At 53.1% G+C, this 24,682-nt stretch overlaps 3 protein-coding genes and 1 long non-coding RNA gene across 9 annotated transcripts in view; 3 read left to right on the top strand and 1 right to left on the bottom strand.

The window, feature by feature from the left end:
* Positions 1–1,623: 1,623 nt before the first annotated feature.
* On the top strand, positions 1,624–5,612 carry HOXC8 (homeobox C8). Its single transcript, XM_081587262.1, has 2 exons — positions 1,624–2,549; positions 3,924–5,612. The coding sequence occupies exons 1-2, from the start codon at positions 2,114–2,116 to the stop codon at positions 4,214–4,216; spliced, it is 729 nt and encodes a 242-aa protein (XP_081443388.1). The 5' UTR covers positions 1,624–2,113; the 3' UTR covers positions 4,217–5,612.
* A 2,101-nt stretch (positions 5,613–7,713) lies between these two features.
* Positions 7,714–11,061, bottom strand: LOC145544385 (uncharacterized). 2 transcript variants are annotated; one of them, XR_014081367.1, is made up of 4 exons: positions 11,008–11,061; positions 10,461–10,551; positions 9,533–9,641; positions 7,714–9,079 (listed from the first exon to the last, which is right to left on the bottom strand). It is a non-coding gene; the product is annotated as an uncharacterized LOC145544385 (long non-coding RNA). The 2 variants fall into 2 exon arrangements; XR_014081368.1 differs by having other exon boundaries at positions 10,461–10,511.
* Positions 11,062–12,059: 998 nt separating this feature from the next.
* On the top strand, positions 12,060–23,282 carry HOXC6 (homeobox C6). Of its 5 annotated transcripts, none has more exons than XM_081587268.1 (4): positions 12,060–12,222; positions 15,022–15,095; positions 21,160–21,385; positions 22,111–23,282. In XM_081587268.1, exons 3-4 carry the CDS (start codon positions 21,232–21,234, stop codon positions 22,416–22,418), a joined length of 462 nt encoding a protein of 153 aa, XP_081443394.1. In that variant the 5' UTR covers positions 12,060–12,222; positions 15,022–15,095; positions 21,160–21,231; the 3' UTR covers positions 22,419–23,282. The 5 variants fall into 5 exon arrangements, with proteins under 5 accessions (XP_081443394.1, XP_081443393.1, XP_081443392.1 ...); XM_081587267.1 differs by having other exon boundaries at positions 21,040–21,385; XM_081587266.1 differs by lacking the exon at positions 15,022–15,095.
* Positions 12,060–24,682, top strand: part of HOXC4 (homeobox C4) — a 73,539-nt gene continuing 60,916 nt past the window's right edge. The window contains exon 1 of the mRNA XM_081587260.1: positions 12,060–12,222. The gene's annotated coding sequence lies outside the window, so the exon portion shown is untranslated. The remainder of the gene's footprint in view (positions 12,223–24,682) is intronic.

Here is a 24,682-nt window from a genome sequence, read left to right as displayed (position 1 = left end):
CCCCTCCTGCGGCTCCAGGGTCAGAGTTATGGGTGTGGTGTTGCAGAGTTGGAGCAGTCCCCACCTCACTCAGATGGGGGGGATTCTTCCAAATGCAGAGTATCCTGATCTCTTGCTGGGGCCCCAATGGTTCTCCTTTGGGAATGTGGCTGAAGTGACTATTTCCCCAGCAATTATTTAGATACAAAAGGGGGAGACTCATTCTCTCTGCATCGTCCTCCCCTGCGCTTTCATTTCTTCCTTCATCCCTAGAGCTGGGCTCCGGATGGGTGGCTAAGAAAAAGATCTGATTTTCTAACTGCCTCCTTCCTCATCCAACCCTGAAACCCCAGGATGTGGAAGGAAAATAGGTAGCAATTTTTTTTTTTATGATGCAAAGAGCGAAAGATGCATGTGTGTTTATCAGGTCTTATTTTCATATATGCCTGGATGTGCACAAGTGTGCACAGCTTCTGTGAAGTGTCAGGGGTGCTTTCTGATAGTTGAGTGGGTGTGCATTTGATGTTGTTCGTGGTGGAAGGGAGCACATACAGTATGTGTGGATCCTGAGTATGGCCCCGCATTGCCCTCACATACTGTGGAGGGGGAGGACCAGAAAAATCATTCTTCTTCATTCACCTGCACAGAGCACACGTGTCCACAGCTCTCTTTCTCCCTTTTCTCTCTTTCTGTGTTCAGTCCATGTAACTGTACATGTTTATGGCCAGAGAAGGGTGCTGATGGAATAAGGGTCTTTTATCCATTAGGATTAACTTGAATTTACCCAGTCTTGGGGATGGGGGAAACCCCCCAGAGAAGTGTGGGTAAATATTTAAAGAGTGTCTGTTGACAGTTCCCATCCACATCCTGGCCTGGGCAGCCTGCCTGGGGATGTTGTGTGTGTAGGGGGGGGGGAGCAGTGAAGCCAGGAGGCCCCTCCAGGCCAAAATGGCATTTTCTATGGGGTTAGGGTATGTGGGGACAAGTAAGAGGCCTGCTTTAGACTCCTCCAACCCAGATACAAGGGGTCTCCTAAGAAGCAACCTCCTGGATCAACCCAGCCAGAAGCCAGAGAACCACAGCTGCCCTCTCCTTCTGTCCCCACCAGCGGCTTTGCTCTCAGAGCCTCCAGCAAGCTCGTGGCTGTTGCCCGGGGTTCCTGCCTGAGGCATAAGCTGGTGTCTGAAGGGGCAGTGCAGCCCTGACTGGGTATGTGGAGTATCCTCGCCTCTGGCCCTCTCCAGTACCCACAGCCGGCTGACAAGGGATCTTAAGAATCTAGGGGGGACAGGGCAGCTGGATAGGGGCAAGAGGGTTCTGATGGCTGAAGTGTCTGGGGATAAGATGTGCTTTTCCTCCTCAAAGTCCCCAGGCTTAAGGACCCCCTGGGGAACCCATCTTCTCTTGTTGGCATTCAGCCCCCTCGGGGGTCTTATACCTGTTGAGGTAACCTGAGTTGACCTGCTGGCTCAGGTACCTCTCTCTCTGAGAGGAAGGAAAAGAGAAGGGAGGAGAGGCACCTTCAAATCTGAATGCGCACCTTGGAAAAGCTGGCCCTAGCCATTAGCTGGGGCTGGCTCACCACCCCCCCACACACATACCACACCCCCATCCCTCCCCCTTCCTCCCCTCCCCTTCTTCCAGGTCCCCCCAGCCCTGAACCCCTCTACCCCCCGCCCGCCATCCCTCCCTTCCTTCTCTCTCCCTCTCTCTCTCTCTCCCTCTCTCTCTCCCTCTCTCTCTCTCCCTCTCGCCTGTCTTCATGTCGTGGATTGATGAACGCGAATCGCGTGTAAGCGCCGCCACCGCCGGGAGTCTGAGGAATTCGCCTGGGCTGTTAAAGGAAAGAGCTAAGTGCGAGAGCGCGAGCTCTACCTACCGACAGTGAAGAGAGCCGCCGCCGCTGCCGCCGCCGCCGCCCGCTTGCCCGCCGCCGCCCGCGCCCAGCCCGGGAGCTGCGCCGCCCCGCCGGCCACCGGCACCCAGGCGCCCCCCACCTGCCCAGTCCGGCCCGCCGCCCCGGGGAGCCGGCCGGCCTGGGGATCGCTCCCGGGGGGGAGGGCAGTTTCGGGGGTCCCGGGCGGGGGAGTCGGGAGCCAGAAGGGAGGGGGCGGCGGGTTTTCATGTGCCCAGCATGAGCTCCTACTTCGTCAACCCCCTGTTCTCCAAGTACAAAGGCGGCGAGTCCCTGGAGCCGGCCTATTACGACTGCCGCTTCCCGCAGAGCGTGGGCCGGAGCCATGCGCTGGTGTACGGGCCCGGCGGCTCGGCGCCCGGCTTCCAGCACGCCTCGCACCACGTCCAAGACTTCTTCCACCACGGCACCTCGGGCATCTCCAACTCGGGCTACCAGCAGAACCCGTGCTCGCTGAGCTGCCACGGAGACGCCTCCAAATTCTATGGCTACGAGGCGCTCCCCAGACAGTCCCTTTATGGGGCTCAGCAAGAGGCGAGCGTGGTGCAATATCCCGACTGTAAATCCTCCGCCAACACTAACAGTAGCGAAGGACAAGGCCACTTAAATCAAAACTCGTCTCCCAGCCTCATGTTTCCATGGATGAGACCCCACGGTGAGAAGCCTTTTCTCTTTCCCCCTTGGTCTCCCGCGCTCCGGGGTCTTCCCCCCCTCCCTCGCCTCCTTTTTGTCTGCCCTCGCTTTCCCTCCTAGCTTGGGGCTCTCTCGGGCCCCACCCCCGGGCCTGAGTGGGTTTCTGGAGGTTGGGAGATTCAGCTAGGGGTGGGGCACCGGGCTTGTCTGGGAGATTTGGGGGATTGGGGTAAAAGTGGGGGAAAAGGTGGTATCTGGGTGCAAAGGGTTAAAAAAACGTTTTCTCCACCTCTGTCAGTCTCTCTTTCTCTCTCTCTCCTCTTTCTCTGTCTCTTTCTCTCACCATCTGTAGTCAAAGTTGGGGAGGTGGCTGGGAAGGAGCGGGGGACCCTGAGGTTATCAGCCTTTGGAGCAAGCCAGTTTCTCCATAAGGCAGAGAGCCCCAGTCCAGGACAGTGGCCAGGCTGTCTTGGGATGAAGACCCCTGCTTCCCTCCCCTAGCTGGGTCAAGGGGTGGCAGGACCCCAAGGACAGGTGATCTGCCTCTCTGGGGTACCCACCACCTCCTCTCAGAGAACTAGCTATAGGGCCACTACCCCAACTTTGCTCTACTTCCCTCAGTTGGAGAGAAGAGAGGGAGTCAGAGAGGAGGGGGGAAAAAAAGTCCTGAAAAGGAGAGAGGCCATGTAGATTAGAGGGCTCTGAGGTCCAGAAGACCCTCGCCAAGCTGCCCCCCATCAAAGGCTTGTGAGGTCTTCCTGAGACCCTCAGGGCAGCTCAGGTCATGAGCCCCTCCAAGGGTGGCCCCTCATCACCCAATTTCGAAGTAAAAGGGGAAGCTAGAAAGCGACAAGTTCCAGCGAGGATGGCCCGTGATTTATTTGCTGATCTCCAGTTAGCAATCAGGCCAAGCAGTGATACATTCCAGGAGATCAATTATTTTTCCTCCTTGCAAGGCATAAGGCAGAGAGATCTGAAGAGGGGCAGTGAGCAGAGCCCCACTTCTTCACCCCCAGCCTTTTTGCCTTCCTTTTGGAAACAGACTGTCCCCAGCCCTGCTCACCCAATGCCCCTCTGTACTTGTAAACAAAGCTGCAAGGGCCAGTTTCCTGGAACTACAGGCCTGGGGGGACTGTGCAGTGCTCCCTTGGCCTCTTCCAGCCCCCACTTTCCAGACAGATCATAGTCCCTGCCCCCACCCCCACCCTACCTCCCAAGGTGAAGCTAAACCAAAACAAACCCCCCAAACTTTCCTGCCCTTGCCTGCTCTGCCTTTTCTGCAGGAGGGAGGGGAACTGGGGAAACCAGAGGGGGGGGATTTCAGGGGAGGAAGAGTGACAGGGGAAAGCCAAGCCCCTACCCAAACATAACCAGACTGGGCTTCTGTTCTGTCCAGCTCCGGGACGGCGCAGCGGAAGGCAAACTTACAGCCGGTATCAGACCTTGGAACTAGAAAAGGAGTTTCTCTTTAATCCTTATTTGACACGAAAGCGTCGGATTGAAGTCTCTCATGCCCTGGGACTGACTGAGAGACAAGTGAAGATCTGGTTCCAGAACCGAAGGATGAAGTGGAAAAAGGAGAACAACAAGGATAAACTGCCCGGAGCCCGAGATGAGGAGAAGGTGGAGGAAGAAGGAAACGAGGAAGAGGAGAAAGAAGAGGAGGAAAAGGAAGAAAACAAGGACTGAGCAAAAAAGAGAGACACCCCCCCCTCCTTTAGCAACTCCCTTGAAGTTTCATTTTATGGTAGCAGATAAATTGAGAAGTTTACGACTGTCATTTGCTTTTATAGAGAATAGAATGACACTCACAACTCTAACTACCTGTCAGATACTTGCAGCTCTGGTTTTATTACCTTTGGACTTCCCCCCATCTTTATTTGTTTGGGGGCTGGAGGGGGGAGACTGAGACACAGGGAAAAGTTCCGAGTCTCTGTCTCAGTCGTTGCCCCAACACACACACTTCTCCCTACCCCCACTCTTCTTAGTCTTGCCTGGATTTTAAGGTCTGAGACCTGGCCCCCTTTCCCCTTCTCCCAGCCCCTTCTTGCCACAGTGCCACCTCCCTGCTTCTCTGGTATTTATTTTAGAGGGGAGCCCCCTCAAAATGCGGAAGAAAACTCGTGGCTTTGTTTTCATGCTAGGATTAGTGTCTTAGATTGACTTTTTTTCCCAAAGGACAGAAAAAGTGAAGGAAGGAAGGAAAAGAAAGGGAAGATGTTCAAAGACATTTTAAAAATGATAGCAAGGAATATCCCCTCTCCCTCCCTGGGGGTCCCCACTTAGACCTCCTTGACTTTCTCTAGGAACCTGATGGAAACCTGAAGGAGACTGGGGTCTCCCCCTCCCCCTTCCCTTTTCACGGGGTAGAAAGGCGCCTGCAGTTGCCGCTCAGATCCTACCTAGCCATCCCATGGTCACTCGGGCCCATGCCTTCCTCCCCTTCAGCTGTCTAATTCCTGTTGTTGGGCCCAGCTTCCTCTGAGCTGCACTGGTATAAGTGCTCAGAAATCGCCATAATCATGAAAATAATAATAATACTGATAATAGTCATAGTAAATCTTTAACATACTACCTAAAGGGAACCTGCAATAATCTTGAAAAAATAAAAAAGAGAAATTAAAAAAAAATCCTAATACAGGAGAAAAAAAGAGAAAAAAATTAAAATAAAAAAAAAAGACAGAAACCTCCAATGTATTTTATCACTACCTATAGGAAGAAATCCTGCTTTGAGAGTATTTGTAATGCGGTTTTGTTGTCGTTTGTTGCTGCTTATTTCACTAAGAAAAACCCAACAACTGAGACTGCCTAGCCCGCCGGTCCTGTGCGCTTTTATTGTGCTTCTAACCCCAGTAGAGTAGAACTAAATTGCACTGAATGTATAGTTAACTGTCTTGAATTCTCTGTTTATGCAATGTGCTCGAAAGAAAAACGTTAAAAATATATCTATAATAATAATTTTTGGTCATTCGTCTTTATGTCCAGCTATGAATGTAGATTTTGTGTCCCGGCAGCAGCTCTGTTTCTGGTCCAAGTACTTTGTATTGTATACGTGAGTCATAATAAAAAAAATGGAGAAAAAAAATATTTGAAGCTGTAATGACTGACTCGACTTTTCCCCATCGCACCCCATTTTCTACCCCTCTCCTCCTTACCCTTTTTCAATATTCTAGTAAAGGTTTCCTCTCCTGATCTGACTTGGGGTTGGACAGCACTCACATGGCGAGGAGTGGAGGAGCTGAGAGGGCTGGCTGGGCTTGGAGGGCAGGTGAAAGTGGGGAGGTGAACAGGAGGAGGAGGAAGAAGAGCAGAATGCCCTTGGGAGAACATTGGCTCCAAACAAAGTATGTTGGTAGATGCCAGGGTCCCAGTGGAAAGAAAGCATCTTCTCCTCCACTCATCCATCTTCTTCCTCCTGGCCCTGGGCTGAGCTCTGACCAAAAATCTGCCCCCCTCTCATGCCCCTCCAGCTACTAGGCCTTTTTCAACCAGGGGCTGGGGCTGAGGATGAGGCAATTGTGATTCCTTCTGATCTCACATGCCTCTCATGGTCAACCCTTAGTACTCAGCCCCCAGCACTAGAAAGCAAACAGGGTGAGAAGGATGTGAGGCTCAAGGCAATCTGGAGGACTTGGTTGGAAAAAGCCTGAGAGTGGGGGATAAGGGAGCTTAAGCCTACAAGAGAGGAGAGAAGGGAAAGGTGGAGGGACTGGTAAGACAAGCAGCCTGAGTCCACAGTCTGAAATTCAAATTCAGCCAGCACAGAGCCATCACTGTCACTCAGCCCGCTTGCACCTACTCCAGCCTCTGTTCTGGTTGTTTCAAGCCCTCTCAGCTTCACCTTGACAATTGGGCAGCCTGCCCTGCCCTTATAATTCAGGTCATTGGCTTGGGTGGGGGTGGGCCCGCTGAGTGGACAGTCCCTCACTCCAGCCACAGCCGGTAAGGACAGTCTTCACTGGATTCCCCATTCCCCAAAATAAAGGGTTGAAGGCTAAGGGACTCAGGGGGCAAGAGGTCCTCCCTGGAGAGTCCTAGACAGAGAAATCTGTTTATGCCAGTAAGATTCTGGCCAAATAATACCAAATTCCAGAGATACAAGCCGTCTAATTCAGTCAAGAGATGGGACAAGGGGAGAGGAAGGGATCTTCTGGTCTTAAAAACCCAGACCCCCAAAGGCTGAAATATTTTTGAGGCCAGACCTCTCTTTCTCTCTTACTCCCTTCACTGTCTCAAGTCTCTGTTCTCCTGTTCAATGATTTTCCCAGACTTACGCCCAGGTCGACTCTAGTTTTGTGTAATTTCACCCGCGTCTGAGCCCCTGGCTCCCACGCAAAGTGGTCTTGAATACAGGATTGGATCAGGCGTCGTTAATAGGGGACTCCTGCGGCCCGAGGGAGGCTACCGATTGGAAGTGCAGGCTGCGGGCAGTCGGGAACAGCTTTGAACAGCTCTGGGGGAAATCTTTCGGAACCTGGGGTCCCAGCTGCCAGCCGCGGGACCAGCCAGGTAACCCCGTTTGCTGCGGGGAAACATCGGCTGCCCGCCGGGGAGGCCCAAATAGACAGCATTTCGCTCCGACCTCAGGCCTTCCCACGGGCGTCCAGGCTCCGAGGGCCGGCGAGGGTCGTTTCATTTTGAAATGTGGAATTATGCTTGCTATTAATAAAAAATCGCTGGCCCAGTAGCCGAGTGGGTTGACCCTACACTAAATGGCTTCCAAGAACCTCACTGAATTTTCCCCACACCCAATGCCCCATTCAACCCCGGCCGTGCGCAGCAATGCCCGTGGCCCCAAGCCCGGCGTCGGAGGGCGGGGTGCGTCTGGCGCCCAGCAACGCTTGAGATGCGAAGCATCGGGTGGGCCAGACCCAGAGAGCTCCAGTCGCTCTATCTTACAGCACCCGCTCCCCCCCAACCCGTGGTGCCCACCGCCTCTGTTTTCTCGTTTGGAGAGAAAAGGAGGCAAAACCCGTTTTATGGGAGAACTTAATTGCGAGCGGGGATGCGCTCTTTTTAGAAACGCGTCCTCCCAAATACTCCCGCCGTCCCATTACCGGAATGGGGACCATTCGGCTGCAGCAGCTAGGACTTTCTCCCATTCTTTACTTTTTTATTAGCCAATCAAAGTGGCTTCCGAAAGCTATTTGTGATTTGTGAAAAATAGTGTCTTTCAAAATGCTGAGTTGAAGCATCTCGCTCATTTCGCCTTGAATTTATTATTCTAATCTCAACCGTAGAGACAGGATAATGCAGCTATTAAGTTGGGGGGCAAATTCGTTTCTCAGGATTTAAAAAAAAAATCTCGGCATTGTCTCCCTCCCCACTTCATTGTAGAGGCCAAGGGAATTACGGGCCTGTAGGGGATCTGGGGGAGGAGGATGAGGGAGATAATAAGTGCCCTAAAAGGCTCCTTGGGGGACCCTAGGATGGGAGAGTGTATCAGCCTCCCCAGCCTCAGCTTCCCCAAATGAGATGCCCCAGCGGCTGTGTGCTGGAGAAAGTCACCCCGTGCCAGTTAAAGCGAACTCTAAGACAGGTTGTGCCACAGACTAGAAGTAAAATTTCCGGTGAACTGCCCGCAGAGCTGTCCCATTCTCCCCGAGGCCCATTGTGAAAAGCTGGGCCAGTGCTTCCTTGTCGTAATTTTTAACTACCTGTTATAAAATTTATGGGTGGGTTTGTAAAAGAAACGAGGTCCCTGCATCCGGCTGAGGGAACTGCTTCACTTACTGTGGAGGAAGTTTGGGGAGGGGATGAGGGGACCCCCTGTTGGTTGGGGTGGGGCACCCAGCTGTGGAAGTCCCCATGCCAACATGACTCGGGAACCAAGAAAACAGCTTTGGGCCTTCAAATCTCCAGCTGGTTGGGGAGACTGGCTGGGTGGTGACTGGTTGGCAAATAGTCTCTATGGGGGAATTTATTCTGGGCTCCCTCACATTGGATTCATTGCCAAAATCAGGGGTCTGGAGTCTCCCGTGCTCTGGTGTTTAGCATGGAAGGTGGAATTTTAGGGAAGAATAGATTCTTTTTTCAGGGCCTGCAAGGTGTGTCCTAGCTGCCCAGACACTGGAATTTTTCTGAAAAAGACAGATGGGTGTGGGCCACCTGACCAGACAGAAAAAGGCCTCCTATGACCATGCACCCAAAGGAAAAAGAACTGGGAATTAAGAGCGATCATAGGCCTTAATTTTATATTTAATTCTAAAAAGATTAGGAGGAAGCTGCCATCTGAACCTAGGAACTGAGGAGACCTGACAGTAGGATGGGGGGGGGGGCGGGGAGGATGTCACTTTCTCTGAGAAAAGAACCTGGAGATGAGGAGCGCTTTGGGAGTTCTGCAGGCTGCTCCCCATTCTCGTCCGCCACCCCCCTCCCCTCAAGCTGCCTCCGCAGGCCTGCCCAGGGCCGGTCTAAACTCTCTCCGCTCTTCAGACCACGGCCAGGTCAGTCTTGGTTATGAGGCTTCTAGCGGCCTGTCCATCCTGTTCCCATCTGGGTGGAGTGGGGGGGCTTCCCCTACGCCCCAGTGGGAAGGATGTTGTTCTCTTCCTAGAAAAAAATGACAAGGGTAGGCTGAGCATCCCTTCTGAGTCCCTTCACACCGCCCGGGCCGGCCGTCACTGCCCCAATGCCACAAATCTTTGCAAAGCTTTGGTTCCCCCAGAGCCAACCTTAAGACCCCATTTATTAAGGAAAATATGTAAAATCCGGCATGGCAGAGGGAGGCAGCTGACTCAGCGCCAGAATCCCTCCTTGTCTCCTGTCACGTCCCCCCTTCGCCCTTTCCGCGCTAGCCAGGAGCAACCCGGCCCGTGGGGAGTGGGCGGTGGGTGGGGGTGGGGATGGGGGTGGAGTGGGGGTCGGGGGATGCTCCCTCTCCGAGAGAATTGGGTAAACATGGCGACCGCGGCGCCCATTTGCACACGCTACACAAATGCATCGCATTCCCGGTTGTTTGCAGAAAATTTACAGCTGAGTAATAAAAGTTTACGATCGACTCACAAGTTGGATTGGCCACAAGAAGTCATGTGGATTCCATCCATGAACGTGAACTTTTTATTGTGGTTTGTCCGTTCGGAGCGCTCCGCAGAACAGTCCTCCCTGTAAGAGCCTAACCATTGCCAGGGAAACCTGCGCTGGGCGCTCCCTTCATTACTAGTATTTTTTTTTTTTATTAATCTGATTAATAATTATTTTCTCCCCTCATTTAATTTTTTTCCTCCCAGCTGGAGTTGCCGGAAGCTGGGAGCACCTGGGGAGGGGGGCGAGGGGGGAGGCTGGAGTAGAGGGCACCCCTCTCTCCCTTTCCGACCCTCTAGCCCCCCAAGGGGCAGGAGGAATGCGAGAGCAGGAGTTGAGATAGGGAGCTGCAGATGCCTCCGCCCCTCCCCTCTCCTAAGCTCTCCCTCCTGCCCCCTTCTTGCATCTCTCCTTAATTTTATTTGGCTTTTTTAATTATTGGGACTATTCTTTTTTATTTTAAAATTTCTATAAAGTATATATATATATACATATATATGTATGTGGAGCTGAGAGAGGCTCGGCAGCGGCACAGAATGAGGAAAGACGAGAAAGAGAGAGTGGGAGAGAGAGGCAGAGAGAGAGAGGGAGAGGGAGAGTGACAGCAGCGCCCGGTAAGTGTTTCCTTATTGGTTCAAATATGTAACTAATGGTCCGTAGCTGGGTGGCGGTTTGAAGATAAGGACAGCAGCGGCTTGTCTTGGTTAGAGAGGAGAGGGGGCGAGAGGGTGGGCGCGTGGCAATTATGGGGAGGGAAAGTGGGGGGAGGGAGAAATTGGGCTAAACTGGAATATGGTAGTGGGGGAAGTATGTTGTCCTTATGTCACTGTACGCTGAAGCTGGGGGTCGGGGGGCCAGAAGACTGCGTGGGGCTCAAGGCCGGGGTCTAGTGCGCGGACCTTGTCCTTACCTGTTATAGATCTGCGGCCTCTTGGCTAACGGGACTGGGACAGAGAGGGCTCTGGAGCTCAAAATCCAGGGCAGAAGAGAGAACCTGTAAGCTGTAACCAATGCCCTCTGAGCAGAGTCAGCCCCCCAACCCCCAAACAAACTTTCCAGCGCCCCCTCCCTGCTCCTCAGCCCCCTCCCTCCCGGAGAGCGCGACCGCTAGATCTCACACATGCGCAGTGCGGGCCCAGGGCCCGGCCGCGGAGCAGGAAGAGAGCGCAGCTAGGCGGGCGGCGGGGCCTGTTAATTGGCAATTAGGGGGGAGGCTGGTGGCTGGTGCGCGTCAGCGGGCGGGAGAGCGTCTGCCCACCCCCTGCTTCCACCCCCACTCAAGCGGATGGAAAGATGGGAGGTGCTCTGCACTGCGGGTGGATGGGTGGGGGTGGGGGACTCGGTACTCAAAAGCCATCTTGTGCTTGGAGAATGGGGGCCAATCTGCCTTCTCTCCCCCCTTCCCTGGCGCGGCGTTCTCCACCCCCAACCGCGGCCACTCTACCCAGGATACCAACGGGACTGCTTCACGCGCGTCGCCTGGCTGCTCTGGGCTGTGATCTGCCGTGTCTGGGGCGGAGGTGGGAATTGGAGAGGCCCTAGAATGGGTGGGGACAGGGACCAGGCTTCGCCGGCAGGGCCTCCTGGGTGAGCAGAGGTAGTGAGGTCTCAAGGCTCGGCTGGGGCACGGCTGGCTTATGGGGTCGGTACTCAGAATTGGGCGGCCCGGAGGGGCCTGGGCAATGGGGATCTTCCTAATAATTGGTGCTAATGGCGTGTTGTATAGTCTTAACCCAACACATATGGTTTCATAACACAGTGGCTTAATTTCTTCCAAATGTACGTGGCCCTGAATGTGTTGCAGCTTGATATATGACCCCGCCCTTCTCCCTGGCCTGGGTCCGAGGCGGCCGCTATATGTGTGAGCTTCTGTTTATAAAGGGCAACGCACACACACTCGCTTACACACCCAAGGCAGACACACCCCAGAGCTGGGGGAGGGCAGGCTGCATATTTCTGGAAAGATCCGAGAGTCTGGGGGCCAGAGTTCCCATTCAGCCCGAGCCAAGAGCACCCCCCCATCCTCTCTCAAACGCGCGACTGGGCTTCTGCGCCAAGCCCGAGTGGGGGAGGGGACCGGTCCTCGATTTCCTGTTTAAACCCGGACTGGTCGCCTGGGGGGTGGGGGGGAGATAACCTGTTTTATCAAATTTTTAAAAATATAGTTCGACTGCATTCAAATCAAACGCCTTGGGCCCGAGTTGACGGTGAATCTTCCCTCCCCTCCCCCCACAATCCCCTTCCCTTCCTCTCCTGCCCCCCCAAAATTCCCCTTTCGCAGCCGACATAAAGGCCTGGGAGGTATTCTCCCGGGGGAAGAAATGGCATTTTCTCTCCCCCTTCCCACCCCCCCCAATAGGACTTGTGTGTGTCGGCAGAGGCGTCTGCCGAGGGGCTAATTTCGCGTTCCTTGTTTACGATCGAGAAAAGCGCTTGGCTCTCCCCAAATGGGCCCAGCCCGCCGCCCGCCGCCCGCTCCGGCTGCCGCGCGCTCTCTCGCCGCCCCGGCGCGGCCCTGGGGCTAACGCCCCGGGGAGCCAGGCCGCGGCCGCTCAGACCCCGAGTCCGTGCGACCTGCAAAGGGCGAGGGGAGTACCGTGGGCCAGTGGAGGGGCCCCGGAGGCCTGAAAATGGGAGCTTTTCTCCTGGCGTATTCTGGGAACCGCCGATCGGTGAGGCCTCTATTTCTCTTTCGCTGTATTTTGTCTGCCCCCGCCCCAGCAGATGGCCGCACTGACTGGGGGAGGGGGACAAGTCTTTGTTCACCCCCCCCAGGACAACAGTTTCCGGAGAAGGCCACTTGGGCCAGTGGGGATTCACCTGGAATACTAGAGGGGGCCCCCTCCCTTTGGAGGGGTGGGCCTGGGCTAGGCTGGGGTATCACCATCGGCCTACAGGGATCTAACCGAACGAAAGTGGTTGGTGAGATTTCACAGTGGTAGGGTTGGTGGTTGTCGGGTTAGCAGCACCATCCTGAAATGTCCTTATATATTATTTTTATACATTGATTTTCTGTCCCTTCTTGGCTAGAGTCCTGCAGGCCCCCACTTATTTCACCCCTAGACTCTCCTCAGGACCCAGAGGGATGCAGAGACAGTCTAGCAGCAGTGACTGGCCCTAATTTTCCATTTTCTAGTCTGGCCAGGGGAAAAACCCAGCCCCAAAACCAGCCCCTTCCTTCCCTCCTTACTTTCGATTTTCCTTCCTTTCTCTCTCTCCCTCGATGGCACTCAAACAGAAGCACAAAAGGGGCCACCCGTGGCAACCCTCAGCCTCCTTGCAGGCCAAATTCCCTGTGGACAAGGTCCTAAGAGCAGGAGGACACTGCTGTGATTATCTAATAATAGCCAGAGCAGCTGAGAATAGAATTGGGCTCAAGGACTCTGCACACCCAGAGCTAAGGCTGGGCAGAAGCCCTGAATCCGTGGGTCAGGGTCTGGTGACACTCCCTTGAGCCCAGGGCCCCCAACAGTCTCCACTGAGTCCACTCTTTGGGTACCTCGGGCCTGTCCCTTACGGGGCTTTGTCAGTCCTGCCACGGGCTGTATTTCATGCGCCAGCTCCTAGCTAAGGAGAAATGGGCAGATCAGACCCTTTCTCTCCCTGGTCTGACAGTTGTGATCCCCACGAAGAATGCGACCTTGTTTGGAGAAGGCGACCTTGTTGGGTTGGCTGTTGTGTTCCGAAACCAGGCTTGGTACCTTTATACGTTTATTAGATAGAGGCTCAAATGTACGGGCGCAGACTTCTGCATGAATATATAGACTCATGTTTCCTCAGTGGTTAATTGTGTATTACCATGCCTATATTTGCTCAAACACCATTTTATGTGCGTGCGAAATTTTGTTAGCCCTCACTAGATGGGCTTGGGCTCAAGGAGGCACTGGGTGCCCTCTGTGCGTGCTCTGCTGAAAATGTGTTCGTGCTGGAATCGGAGTATGCGGGTATCAGTAACCGAGAGATGCCACAAAGGTTTTCTCAGACCTTATTGCCTTCGCCATCCAAGCAGCTGGGCTGGGGAAAGATTGACTCCCTTCTGCTTCCTCTCCACACCTCCCTGCAGACTTCCCCAACTCAGGATTGTTTGAGCAGGCAAACCCAGTTGTGCTGAAAGTGAGTTCGGTGGGAAACTTTGGCGGGTGAGGCATGCCTGTGAGCAGTTTTGAGCAGTCGCTGGGCCCTGGTGTTCGAAACCTCGCTGAGGCAGCAGAAAAGATTGGAGTGGTTAATAAGGTGGCCTCTGGGCAACAATCTGGGGTGGCTGTGGACGGACTAGGGTGCCTGGAGAGGCCGCTGGAGAAAGCCAGACAGACAGATGGGGATGTGGTGAATGCATGTCTCCCCACTCCTGCTCGCTCTGGCTGCTCACGGGGTCTCAGCTTTGCCTGTGTCATCTGTGGAACGGGCTACGGGATCTCAAAGTTCCCCAGAAACCTAGATCTGGTTATTGGTGGGACTTTATTTTAATCCTCTCTGCTACCTAAGCCGGAGAGATAGCTGAAGCTTGGTCTGACTGCCTGTGTGCCTAGAGCACTGAGTGTGGGCCAGGGCTGAGAATTAACCAGCCGCCTTTCTCCCTTCTGGGCCCAAGGAAAGACAGAGGCTGGGGTATAAATGTCTGTTAAAACCCCCAGGAAAGAAAGCAAGGATGGGAGAGGAGCTGGCGGGGTGTTAACTTCACTCCCTAGGCATCAGGTTCCTCCCCCAAATCTCCTGTCCAGACTTGCCGCGGGTGCGAGGCATGCAGCTCTTTCCCATCTTCTCTCGCACCAAGGGCAGCCTTGAGCTTTTAGGCCTTAGCGGCCCCGAGTGCCAGGGTGACATTACCCCCAAAGTGTGCCCCTCATCACGGCCCACGGCCTCTGCCACGGCGCTGCAGCCGCCCCTGTTTATTGTGTCTGTGAGTTGTTTACTTGTTTTGTCTGCTGCCACCCTGCGTCAGAAACCCGCCAAACAGCAAACTTACCCAGGAGAACAAAGTGCGGCGCTATCCTGAACTCCCTCCCCTTTCCGGCACCCTGCTCCCGCCATTCCCACCTCCCTCACTCTCCCTTTCCGAGGGGAGGAAGCAGAAATCGTCCTAAAATAGGGCAGCTGTTTATAGGGTCGGGGGAATTATGGGGACACCATAAACCTCCGGGTGTCCTGGTGGTGGAGAGATAGAGCAGCCCTCCCCTGGCCTCCAGCTTTTTTTCCTTTCCCCTGGCAACTGCTTGGTTAAGGGGGCCACACTCATTGAGAAAGCCGAATCCCCCTCACCCCACTCCTTTCTGCAGTTTTCCCTGAGACACAGGTTGTTGGGTTTTAAATCAGGCTAATGTTGTCGGATTCATAAAGCTAGATAAACCATGTCGCTCTCCCCATCACCCTCCCTTCTCCTCAGCCCCCCAAAATAGCAGTGAATTTAAGCAAATCCTACAAAATTAAATTGCCCCTTCACTAAAGATCCTATAAATCTCCAATCTCGCCAGGTGTAGAGTCGGAGAGGCCGCTGTTCGCCTCTAACTTTGCTCCTGGCTATCAAATCTGAAAGAGTATCATAGAAGTAAGTAATATTCTCGTTTCTGAAATTAATTTCCCCCTCCCCATCTCTCTCCCTCTTTTCGCCAGCGCAGATTAAATGGTTCTTTCATATCTGCAAACAATAAAGGATAAAATTATTTATAGGGAAATGAGGACAGTGTTTCTTGTTGGCTTATTGTTCCAGAACATAATAACATTTTATTTTCAAGTGGAAGAACTTAGACCAGGGGAAGAAGAAGGGGACAGTTGGGGGGAAAGGAAGTGAGAGGAGGCAGGGAACCCACACAGAAAACTCCTGCTGTATGTAACTTTTATGACATTTACAATTTCCTCATGATAACTCACTGTGACGTCATAAATGCTGTGTTCTTGTTCTTGAATTTTACAATTCTCAAAACTTCCAAAATGGATCCAAGCTATACTCTGCATGGAGGGATATAAGAGAAGCCAGAAAACTGGGGATCCTTTGTTCTCATTCTGGGGACCAAAAATATTCTGAATGTTCTGGATTTTAATTTTCCCTCCTGGGCCAAGCAAGGCTATTTGCTTTCCCTCCCTGAAATGTTACTCAGGGTCTGAATTCCCTCCCCATTCCCAATGGATGAGACACTATGTCTGAAGGCTCTCCGTATGCCCCCTCCTCAGTTGATACTTGGCTGCTTGGGATAGAGGTGGGAGACTTGGGGGCCAGGCCCCCAAAACCAGAAATTATTTCTTCCAGAGGGAGCCCAAAGGGGCTCAGGGCTGAGTGCAATAGGACAGAGATGTTGAAGACCTACTGTACTTCTTAACCTTCAGCCAGAGAAGCCAAACAAATGCCGGTGTGGGAGTTTGTGTCTGCTGATGGTAGCGGCATTAAGTGGAGTGGTGGTAAAGAAAGATCAGGCAGAAATCTGGAAAGAGAGAGGGAGAAGAGAAAATATGATGTGAGTTAGCTGAGCCCCTCCAGGTACCTTTCTTCTCTGTTTAATTGCAAATAAAGCAAAAGCAGCTTGGGCAGCCTCTCAACCTCTCAGCTCAAAAGCGCAGGCCTCTGAGGTGTTTGGGGCAGTTCTCAGGAGCTTGACATGCCCCATCTGGCCTTTTCCTCCTTCCCGCCTCCCTGCTGCCCCCCAACTCCATTCAGCTGGCCAGCCTGGGCCCTGTCCCCAGAATATCAGCACCCCCAAATGGGATCCATTTCCGGGCTGGGTGTGTCAAATTTCACTTTTCTCCAAGTGTCTCCATGCCTCAACTTTGAAAGGAGAAAGAGCATTCTTTCTTGCAATGCAACGTGTTTATGGAGAGGTATGAGCTCAGACGGTTCCCCCACTGGATCTTTGAGAAATTGGGGGCTCCTTGGGTCAGCTATGCTGGGGTGTCCCCAAGCAGACCCAGTTCCCTGCGTTCAGGTTCTCTGACAGACTAGGAAACTCTCTTTGTAAGCCTTTTACTCTGCATTCTGTGGAGATCAAAGGATCTCTTACACAAAACACTAGGCATTTGGAGTAGGATTTATTTTTTAAATTTTTAAATAAAAAAAAATCCTATCATAAGCCAGTCGGGCCAACTGAGCAGTCACTCTAGAACAGCAAAGCCTTAACCAAACAGTGCTATTGTGAGGTGAGCTGAACAATTATTGAAACTCAGCTTTCTCTGCAAGAGGGATTTCAGCCCTCGCCCAGTGGCACAAAAGGGGCCAGTGGGGCAACCACTCCTCTCCCGCCCTGGAAGTCGAGAATCGAAGGGGTGGGCCGGGCATCTGTAGGGGCTTCCAGGCAGCCAGGCGCTCAGGCCGAGTGCTGAGTCCTGCAGCTCCAGTGCCCACGTCCCTGAGCAGCCTTCGGAGGCGCCGGGCTGCAGTTGGTGGCGCCGGCAGCCAGGAATGGAGTGTGTATGTATCTGTGTGCGAGGCTGGGTGAGTCACAGACAGCGGCGCAGAGTTGGGGGATCTGGGAAGAGAGAGAAGACTGGCAGAACACAAAGTAAGCAGGACCTCTGGAGAAGACTGGCCCCAAATAAAAATTCCAGATCTCATGCCTCTCACTTCACATACCCTTCCCCAATAAATTAATATATTTCCCAGAGCAGAGTGGAAAGCAAAGGCAGGCAAGGTGAGGCCCACCCATGAACCCCTCCAGGGCCAGAGGTCAGTCCCAGCCACCCTCTCCCCAGTTCAGAGCTATACAGGCCCCCAACCCCCAGTCTGGAGCAGGATAAGGCTGGAATAGGAGACTTAACACTTGCCCTGGGAAACCCTCCAGTGTCCAGCCTCCAATGCAACCCTTGGGGACTCCCGACCAATGACTGCCCCCATTTAGGCTCAGGGCGCCTACAATGAGTTCTCTCCTATAATTAGTGTTCATGAAAAGCGTGTGTTTTGGTTGCTGGGACAGGGAGCGGCAACGTTCCCCCTTTATTCCTTTTCTGTATTTTTTGAATTCTGTTTTTGAATCCACTGATTCCAGCTCCGAAAGCGAAAATCCATTCTTGCCGCCAAACCCCCTCCTGATTCCAGAGGCCGAAGGGGCAGAGCAAGTCAGAGACCTACGGGCCTGATTAGGGGGTGTTCTCTGATTTCTCTATGCTTGTTTTATAGAAACAAAGAACTAGTTCTCCCCCCTCCTTCCCAGGACTTGTGCATATTTACAAGAGCTCAACTGCAGTTTTAATAAAACATCTGTTCTTGCTTCTGCTGATGAGTTTCCATAATTGTTTTCAGACAAATTTAACAGGCAAATATAAATATATTTAGAAAAACCCAAGTCCCAGCTTTTCCCCCATAGACAGTCGTTCTTTTGCCAAAAAAATAAAATTAACATGAAATGAGAAAAGGAAAATATAATCCAATGGAGGGAAGATTCGGCTCATCTGACTTGCTCTCCCCCCTTGGAGCGAATCCTTCCAGCAAATTTCAGCTGCATAATTAAAGATCTAACTGAAGTAAGAAGGCTTCTTTCCTGAGGAACGAAAGGTGATGGGGGAAAAGTGTGTTAGAAACTAATTTTGCCGAAAGTCTTTAAGCAGTGGCAGAATTTATTTGTATTTCTGCTTCCCCTTCTCCCCCTTTCCAGCATTTCTGCCTTCCCCCCCCCCAGCAGCTGGTTCCTGTTCATTATAAATTGGCGAGACCTTTCAGTCTCTGCCCTCTGTTTAGGGACGTAATAAAACACTTAACTTTCCGAGGCTGAGACTTACATTCTGCTCCTCAGGTCGCCCACCCCCGCGCCCACTGCCTTTAGGCCCCAAAGGGGACTCTTCCTAACTTGGGCACCTTTTTCTTCTCCACACTTGGTTTAGAAGGGACTCAAGGAAACAAACCCAGGCATCCTTGCTGGGGAGCTGCAGCACATGCTTCCCCAGAAGCCCCTTCTTTCTTCCAAAGTCCTTCCTTCCTCCACCCACCCATAAAAGAGATTTTAAAATACATAGGAAATCAACACTCATTGAAAGCAAAACCTCATTAAGACATCCTATCTTCCATCATTCAATTTGTTGTACATTGCAACAATTTAATATCTTGAAGGAAATATCACTGACATGATTTATCCCTCTAGCAATCTCTCTCTGAAAGGGGGGCGGGGAGGGAATTTACTCTCTCTTCCGGCCTGTTCTACATGTTACACTGCTATCCTTAGGGCAGAATTGAGACTGGGAACTCTGAGAGCTGCTGCTGGTGTCCAGGGGTGCACTGACTTGTTCCTTAGTTCAGCCCCCTCGACCTTCCACCCCCTCCCCACTTCTCTTTCCTTCTTGCCCTCCAGGGGGCCTGGAGCCCCAGACAGCTGTTGGAAACCCCTGCCCAGGCATGCCATGAATTCGAAGACAGCTGGATTCTAGAGCGAAAAGCAGCTCATGCTGGTGTCTGTTTGTGTACCTGCCATGACACTCCAAAATGAGACAACTCATCTCAAAATTTCTTTCTTAATTTAAGAATCCTCCTCTACACTTCACCTTCCTTTCCTTGGGGAGAGGAAAGTATGGTCCAAGAGGGGGAGCCTTTATAATTATAGGGGCCTTCCCCCTGCCCTTCTAAACACCAACATGTTTCTCTCCTCTCTGAAGGACTAGGGCTGTATTTTTAAAAACCAACACAAATTGTCTTGCAGGAAGACTCTTCCATCCCATAACGAGGTTCATGTATTAACTAACATGTTGTCTCCATCAGCTCCTACACACTGTCTGCTTTTGGGTTCGAAACTTTATTTTTCCCCCCTAGCGACACTCCAGGGAAACCTTAACGTTACAGAAGATGAATAAACGAGTTTTTTTCCCAGTGTAGTCCCGTTTATGGCTTTATTGCTACCCATTGATTACTCCGCTTTGTTACACAGAAGGAAAAGATCATAAAATCCGGCGACATCCGGGTTCTTGTTATAACCAGTTCTCCCCCTCCCCAAAATGGTGAGGGGAAAATATGAGCTTCCACTGCTCCCTTCGCTTGCCCCACCACCCGCCTCTTTGTCAACTCAGAGCATTTTCGGCCTATGTTACAATATCAAAAGAAGTTTGGATTAATCAGGAGGAAAAAGCCCATCTGCACACCTTCCGCTGTTTCCGTTCGTCCACTGCGGCTCCTCAGAAGCCTTGGACTCAGCTGCCTTTTCCTAACCTCTTCCTTTTTCTCAGCCCCCAGGTGGGAAGAAAATGGGGGTAGGGAGCTGCTGAGAGGCCTGGCCCCACCAGGTGTGGCTGGCCCTTGGGAGAGAGCGCCCCAGGAAACCTTGGCTGGAATCTCCAAGCCCCAGAGCTCAGGTCCAGGGGCACTTCCCTTGGCAGGATAGCGTCTGAGGAGGGCAGGAGCTTCTGCCCTGGGCAGGGGCTTGAGGCTGCAAGACGCTCTGTGTCTCTGTGTCCATCAGAGCCCCACCAGCCTTCTCTGTTTGGCTGGATGCTATGTGAATTACCCCAACAGCCCTGGCTGGCTCCAAATCATAAATTCTCACCAACATAAACAGGAGTTGATGTGTCTAGAAAGACTCTCAGAGTTCTTTCTTCCTTCCTTCCTTTTTCTCTCTCTCTCCCACCTTTTACTTCTTTCTCTTCCTTTCCTATTGTATTTTTAAATAAATTTTCCCTTTTAGGCAAAAATGCTGCAAGAGTTTCCCCAAAAAGGGGTTCCTAACGAGGAGGAGGTAGAGGGGGGCTAGAAGGAAGAGGAAGCAGATGCATGGCTCCTTTGCACACCTCAGCTCTGCCACTGCACCCTGAAGTCTGAGCCTTCCCTCTTTAGACTTAGGGGCTCCCCACATGCCCCCACCACCACCCCCAACTCTCAGACACACTCTCCTTCCTCTAAGCACCATGTCTTTTGCAATTTCTTTCCATTCTTGATTTTTTAAAAAAAAAAGTATTCGGGGAAAAAATGGACTGGTGTAGAGATGGGAACTCGCTCCTTGGAGTATCAAACCAGGATTTCCTGTAAGATTTCTGGGGAACCCCCTGAGCTGGGAAGGAGTTCCTCCTATGGAGAAATCAAAGTGTAATTTTAGAAGAGGGCAGATATAAAAGATGAAATCAGATTGAAAATATAGAGATTTCTCCTGTGGCCACAGCACAGCAAAGTTAGCTGGGGCTGAAAGATTTCCTGGGAGTGCAACTCTCCTTTTCTGGGCCCCAAGGCCCTGCTCGCAGACATTCACCCTTCCTTCACCCTCAAATCAGTTCCCTTACATATATATTTTTAAAAGAAATCCAAGTCTTACTTTCAAAGCACACACTTAGTCTCAACTAGGGAATCAACAGAAGCAGAAGCGATTTTTTTCCCCCTTCTTGACATCTGGCTTGCGATTGGCTAGGAGGGGGTCAGCTGACTTTGTCATTTTGTCTGTCCTGGATTGGAGCCGTCCCTATAACCATCTAGTTCCGAGTACAAACTGGAGACAGAAATAAATATTAAAGAAATCATAGCCCGACCAGGTAAAGGCAAAGGGATGAATTCCTACTTCACTAACCCTTCCTTATCCTGCCACCTCGCCGGGGGCCAGGACGTCCTCCCCAACGTCGCCCTCAATTCCACCGCCTATGATCCAGTGAGGCATTTCTCGACCTATGGAGCGGCCGTGGCTCAGAACCGGATCTACTCGACTCCCTTTTATTCGCCACAGGAGAATGTCGTGTTCAGTTCCAGCCGAGGGCCGTATGACTATGGATCTAATTCCTTTTACCAGGAGAAAGACATGCTCTCAAACTGCAGACAAAACACCTTAGGACATAACACACAGACCTCAATCGCTCAGGATTTTAGTTCTGAGCAGGGCAGGACTGCGCCCCAGGACCAGAAAGCCAGTATCCAGATTTACCCCTGGATGCAGCGAATGAATTCGCACAGTGGTGAGTTTTACAGCTCCGAGATATAAATTAAATAAACTGAACTGGCTTTATGACCGGCTTCCCTAGAAGAACGGGCGGAGAGAGTTTTTTATGGCCCCATAAAAACAATCACGCTCCTCTCCTCGCCGACGCCGCCGAGACAGGGCCCCCTCTTCTGCCCCCTCTGCTCGCCTCCTGCTTGCTTGCAGGGGCCTGGCCCCCTCGGCCCCTGACGGATTAGAGGGCTCCAAGGCGAGTTGAGGGGGCAGGAACAGGGCAGGGGGTGAGGGGAGGGGGTGGGGGAGCCCCCCAAAGTAGAGTCAGACTGAGGAGAAGGGAGGGGGAGAGAATGGGACAGAGAAGTGGGGAGAAGTTTCCCAGAAGCTAGGGTGCTTGGGGAGATGGGGGAGCCCAGACCTTGAGAAATGGGGCCTCATCCCCAGTGTTTTGAGATTTTTCTAAAAAATCAGCTTTTAGGTTACAGCTTCCTGCTTGGTTCTGCCCCCCTCCACCCCCACACACCTTTCTTTGGGACACACCTACCAACCCCAGGGGTACTGAATGGGGTTAGGATCCTGGCTGTACCCCCAGTGGGGGTGGGGACAGAGCAGAGGGGAGAAGGCTGGAGGCGTAGGGGGCCCGTGAGTGCTGGCCAAGTTGGGAGAGTCAGGGCTGTGCTAGGCTAGATCATCTGCAGAGGATGCCTTGCTGATTGTTTGTAGTGTGTTTTGTGCCCGGATCTCTAGGGGTCGGCTATGGAGCAGACCGGAGGCGCGGTCGCCAAATCTACTCGAGGTACCAGACGCTGGAACTGGAGAAGGAATTTCACTTCAACCGCTACCTAACGCGGCGCCGGCGCATCGAGATCGCCAACGCGCTCTGCCTGACCGAGCGACAGATCAAAATCTGGTTCCAGAACCGCCGGATGAAGTGGAAAAAAGAGTCTAATCTCACGTCCACGCTCTCAGGGGGCGGCGGAGGGGCCGCGGCCGACAGCCTGGGCGGAAAAGAGGAAAAGCGGGAAGAGACAGAAGAGGAGAAGCAGAAAGAGTGACCAGGACTGTCCCTGCCACCCCTCTTTCTCCCGCTCCCTCGCTCCCCCCAATACCCTCCTAATCACACACTCTATATTTATCACTGGCACAATTGATGTGTTCGGACTCCCTGAGACAAAATTAGGGAGTCAAATATGGACCTGAAAAGTCAACTCTGGACGTCCCCCTCCCTCACCGCACAAACTCTTTTCACCAGGCGCCTCCTCCTCCTCGCTCCCTCGCTAGCTCGTTCTCGGCTCGTCTGCAGGCCCCTTCCCCCGCCCAGGCCTTGGGGCTCGTCCCTGAACCTCGCTTTAGACTCCACAGATCTCCCTCCAAACGAGGACTTGGCCTCCCACCCCCTCGGCGCCCCCCATCCCCGCCCCCGCGCAGAGAGCCGGCTCCCGGGCCCCGGGGGCCTCTGCTCCCGGGCCTCAGGGCCCGGCCTGGTAGCCGGGGAGGGCGGGAGGCCCGAGGAGGGCTCGTGGGGCCCCACAGCAGCCCCCAGGGCCTCCCCGCAGCCCCCGCCCGGCCCCTCTGCCCCAGCAAATGCCCAGCCCAGGCGAATTGTATTTAAAGAATCCTGGGGGTCATTATGGCATATTACAAACTGTGACCGTTTCTGTGTGAATATTTTTAGCTGTATTTGTGGTCTCTGTATTTATATTTATGTTTAGCACCGTCCTTGTTCCAATCCCATCTTAAAAAGGGGAAAAAAAAAAGAGGGAAAATTACAAAAAGAAAAAAAAGTGAACGACGTTTGTTTAGCCAGTAGGAGAAAAAAAATAAATTAAAAAAATTCCCTCGTGTTACCCTCCTGTATAAATCCGACCTCTGGATCCGTTCTCGAATATTTAATAAAACTGATATTATTTTTAAAAGTTTATATCGGGATTTCTGTTACTTCGCTCACCCGCCGGCCTCAGGCTGAAAGTTGGAGCAGTCTCTGAGCGCTCCCGCGTCTGCCCGCCGCCTGCGAGCCCCCGGCCCCCTGCACGCGCCTGGCCCGGCCCGGCGCCGATCCCGGCCTTGCGGTTCTCCCGGGGATCGCACTGGGGGCTGGGAGGCCTCTCCCGGCTCCCCACGCAGAGCAACGCACTCAAACCGCAAAAAAAAAGGCCGCGTGGGTTTGGCTGGGAGTAGAGTGGGACCCCGGGTTGGCCGCACTGGTCTCCGGCCCCACACAGGCCTTTCTTCCTGCCCTTGGTAGTTTGGGGCCCTCGGCTTCTGAACCCTGGACCCCCAAGGGCCAGAAAGGCTGCATCATCGGGCCCCAGGTCGCCCCCGCCCACTCCCCGGAGTAGGGAGGGAGGCGCTGGAGCCAGCAGGGCAGCCCCCGGCCCGCGCCAGGATTCTTGCGAAACGTGGCGGAGGCGGAGAGCCGAGGGGAAAAAGAAGACCGCGGGATCTGAGCCCTTCGGTAGGGCCTGAGCGATTCAAGGACATCTCGGAAAAGAAAGCCTGGAACCTGAGCTCTCGCCTGCTCTGGGGCTCCTGACGTGGCCGGGACCAAATTCCTTCTTCCTTATTTCTCCAGCCCCAGTCTTTTCCTTACTGTTTCTTCTCCCTTCAAACTTAGGCCAGTGAGGAGCGCAGCCAGACCCTAGCCCTTCCCCAGCTCTGGCCGTCTTTCCTAAGCCCAGCCAGAGAAACCTGAGTGGATGTAGGGGGTGAGGTATTGAGGGGGTCTCCCGGAGGGAAAAAAATCCGCCAGAGTTTTCCAGACCTTCCAGATCCCCGCCAGTGCCCCCTACAGCGCCTCCACCAGCGGGGGTAGGGGGTGGGGAAGGGGGGGCTTCTCCTGGCAGGGGCGGAGATTTCCTGGGGAGAGGCAGGCAGGAAAGAATAAGACTTGGGGCTAGGGGAGGGGGGTCGGAAAGGGCCCGAATGGCTGCCGAGGCCCTGGTCTCAGGCTGTGAAGGTAGCCCAGGCGCCTGCCCTGCCCACCCCCACCCCCCTGCCCCCAGCCAGGTCCTTTGGGAGACCTCCAGATAGCTCAGAAATTGCTCTCCCTTGGACCTTCTGAACCCAGGTCCCTGGAAAGCCTGGTTCAGAGGCCTTTTCCCCAAAGGGCACAAAACAGGCCTTTTCCTTTGCCCTGCTCATATAATATTTGTGGGAGCTTGGATTTTGCTTCTCCATGCCCTCGAACATATATTTTCCATCCAAAATACTTGGCATGGGTACCACACGAGGGTCATACACAGGGATGCAGAGCAGTGCTCCAGTTCATTGTGTCTGATTCTTTACCCACGCAGCTAGCCACTCACCCACCCACACACAC

This window comes from Giraffa tippelskirchi, chromosome 4 (assembly GCF_054371585.1).
Source record: "Giraffa tippelskirchi isolate mGirTip1 chromosome 4, T2T-mGirTip1v1.2.pri, whole genome shotgun sequence".
NCBI lineage: Eukaryota > Metazoa > Chordata > Mammalia > Artiodactyla > Giraffidae > Giraffa > Giraffa tippelskirchi.
The sequence above is the reverse complement of the archived record's forward strand: the minus strand, read 5'-3'. Positions and strand labels throughout refer to the sequence as shown.

Coding starts and splice junctions, on each gene's coding strand:
- HOXC6 (XM_081587263.1), top strand. CDS start 20,986: ATGAATTCCTACTTCACTAACCCTTCCTTATCCTGCCACCTCGCCGGG. Junction 21,386..22,110: donor GCGAATGAATTCGCACAGTG/GTGAGTTTTACA, acceptor CCGGATCTCTAG/GGGTCGGCTATGGAGCAGAC.
- HOXC8 (XM_081587262.1), top strand. CDS start 2,114: ATGAGCTCCTACTTCGTCAACCCCCTGTTCTCCAAGTACAAAGGCGGC. Junction 2,550..3,923: donor TCCATGGATGAGACCCCACG/GTGAGAAGCCTT, acceptor TGTTCTGTCCAG/CTCCGGGACGGCGCAGCGGA.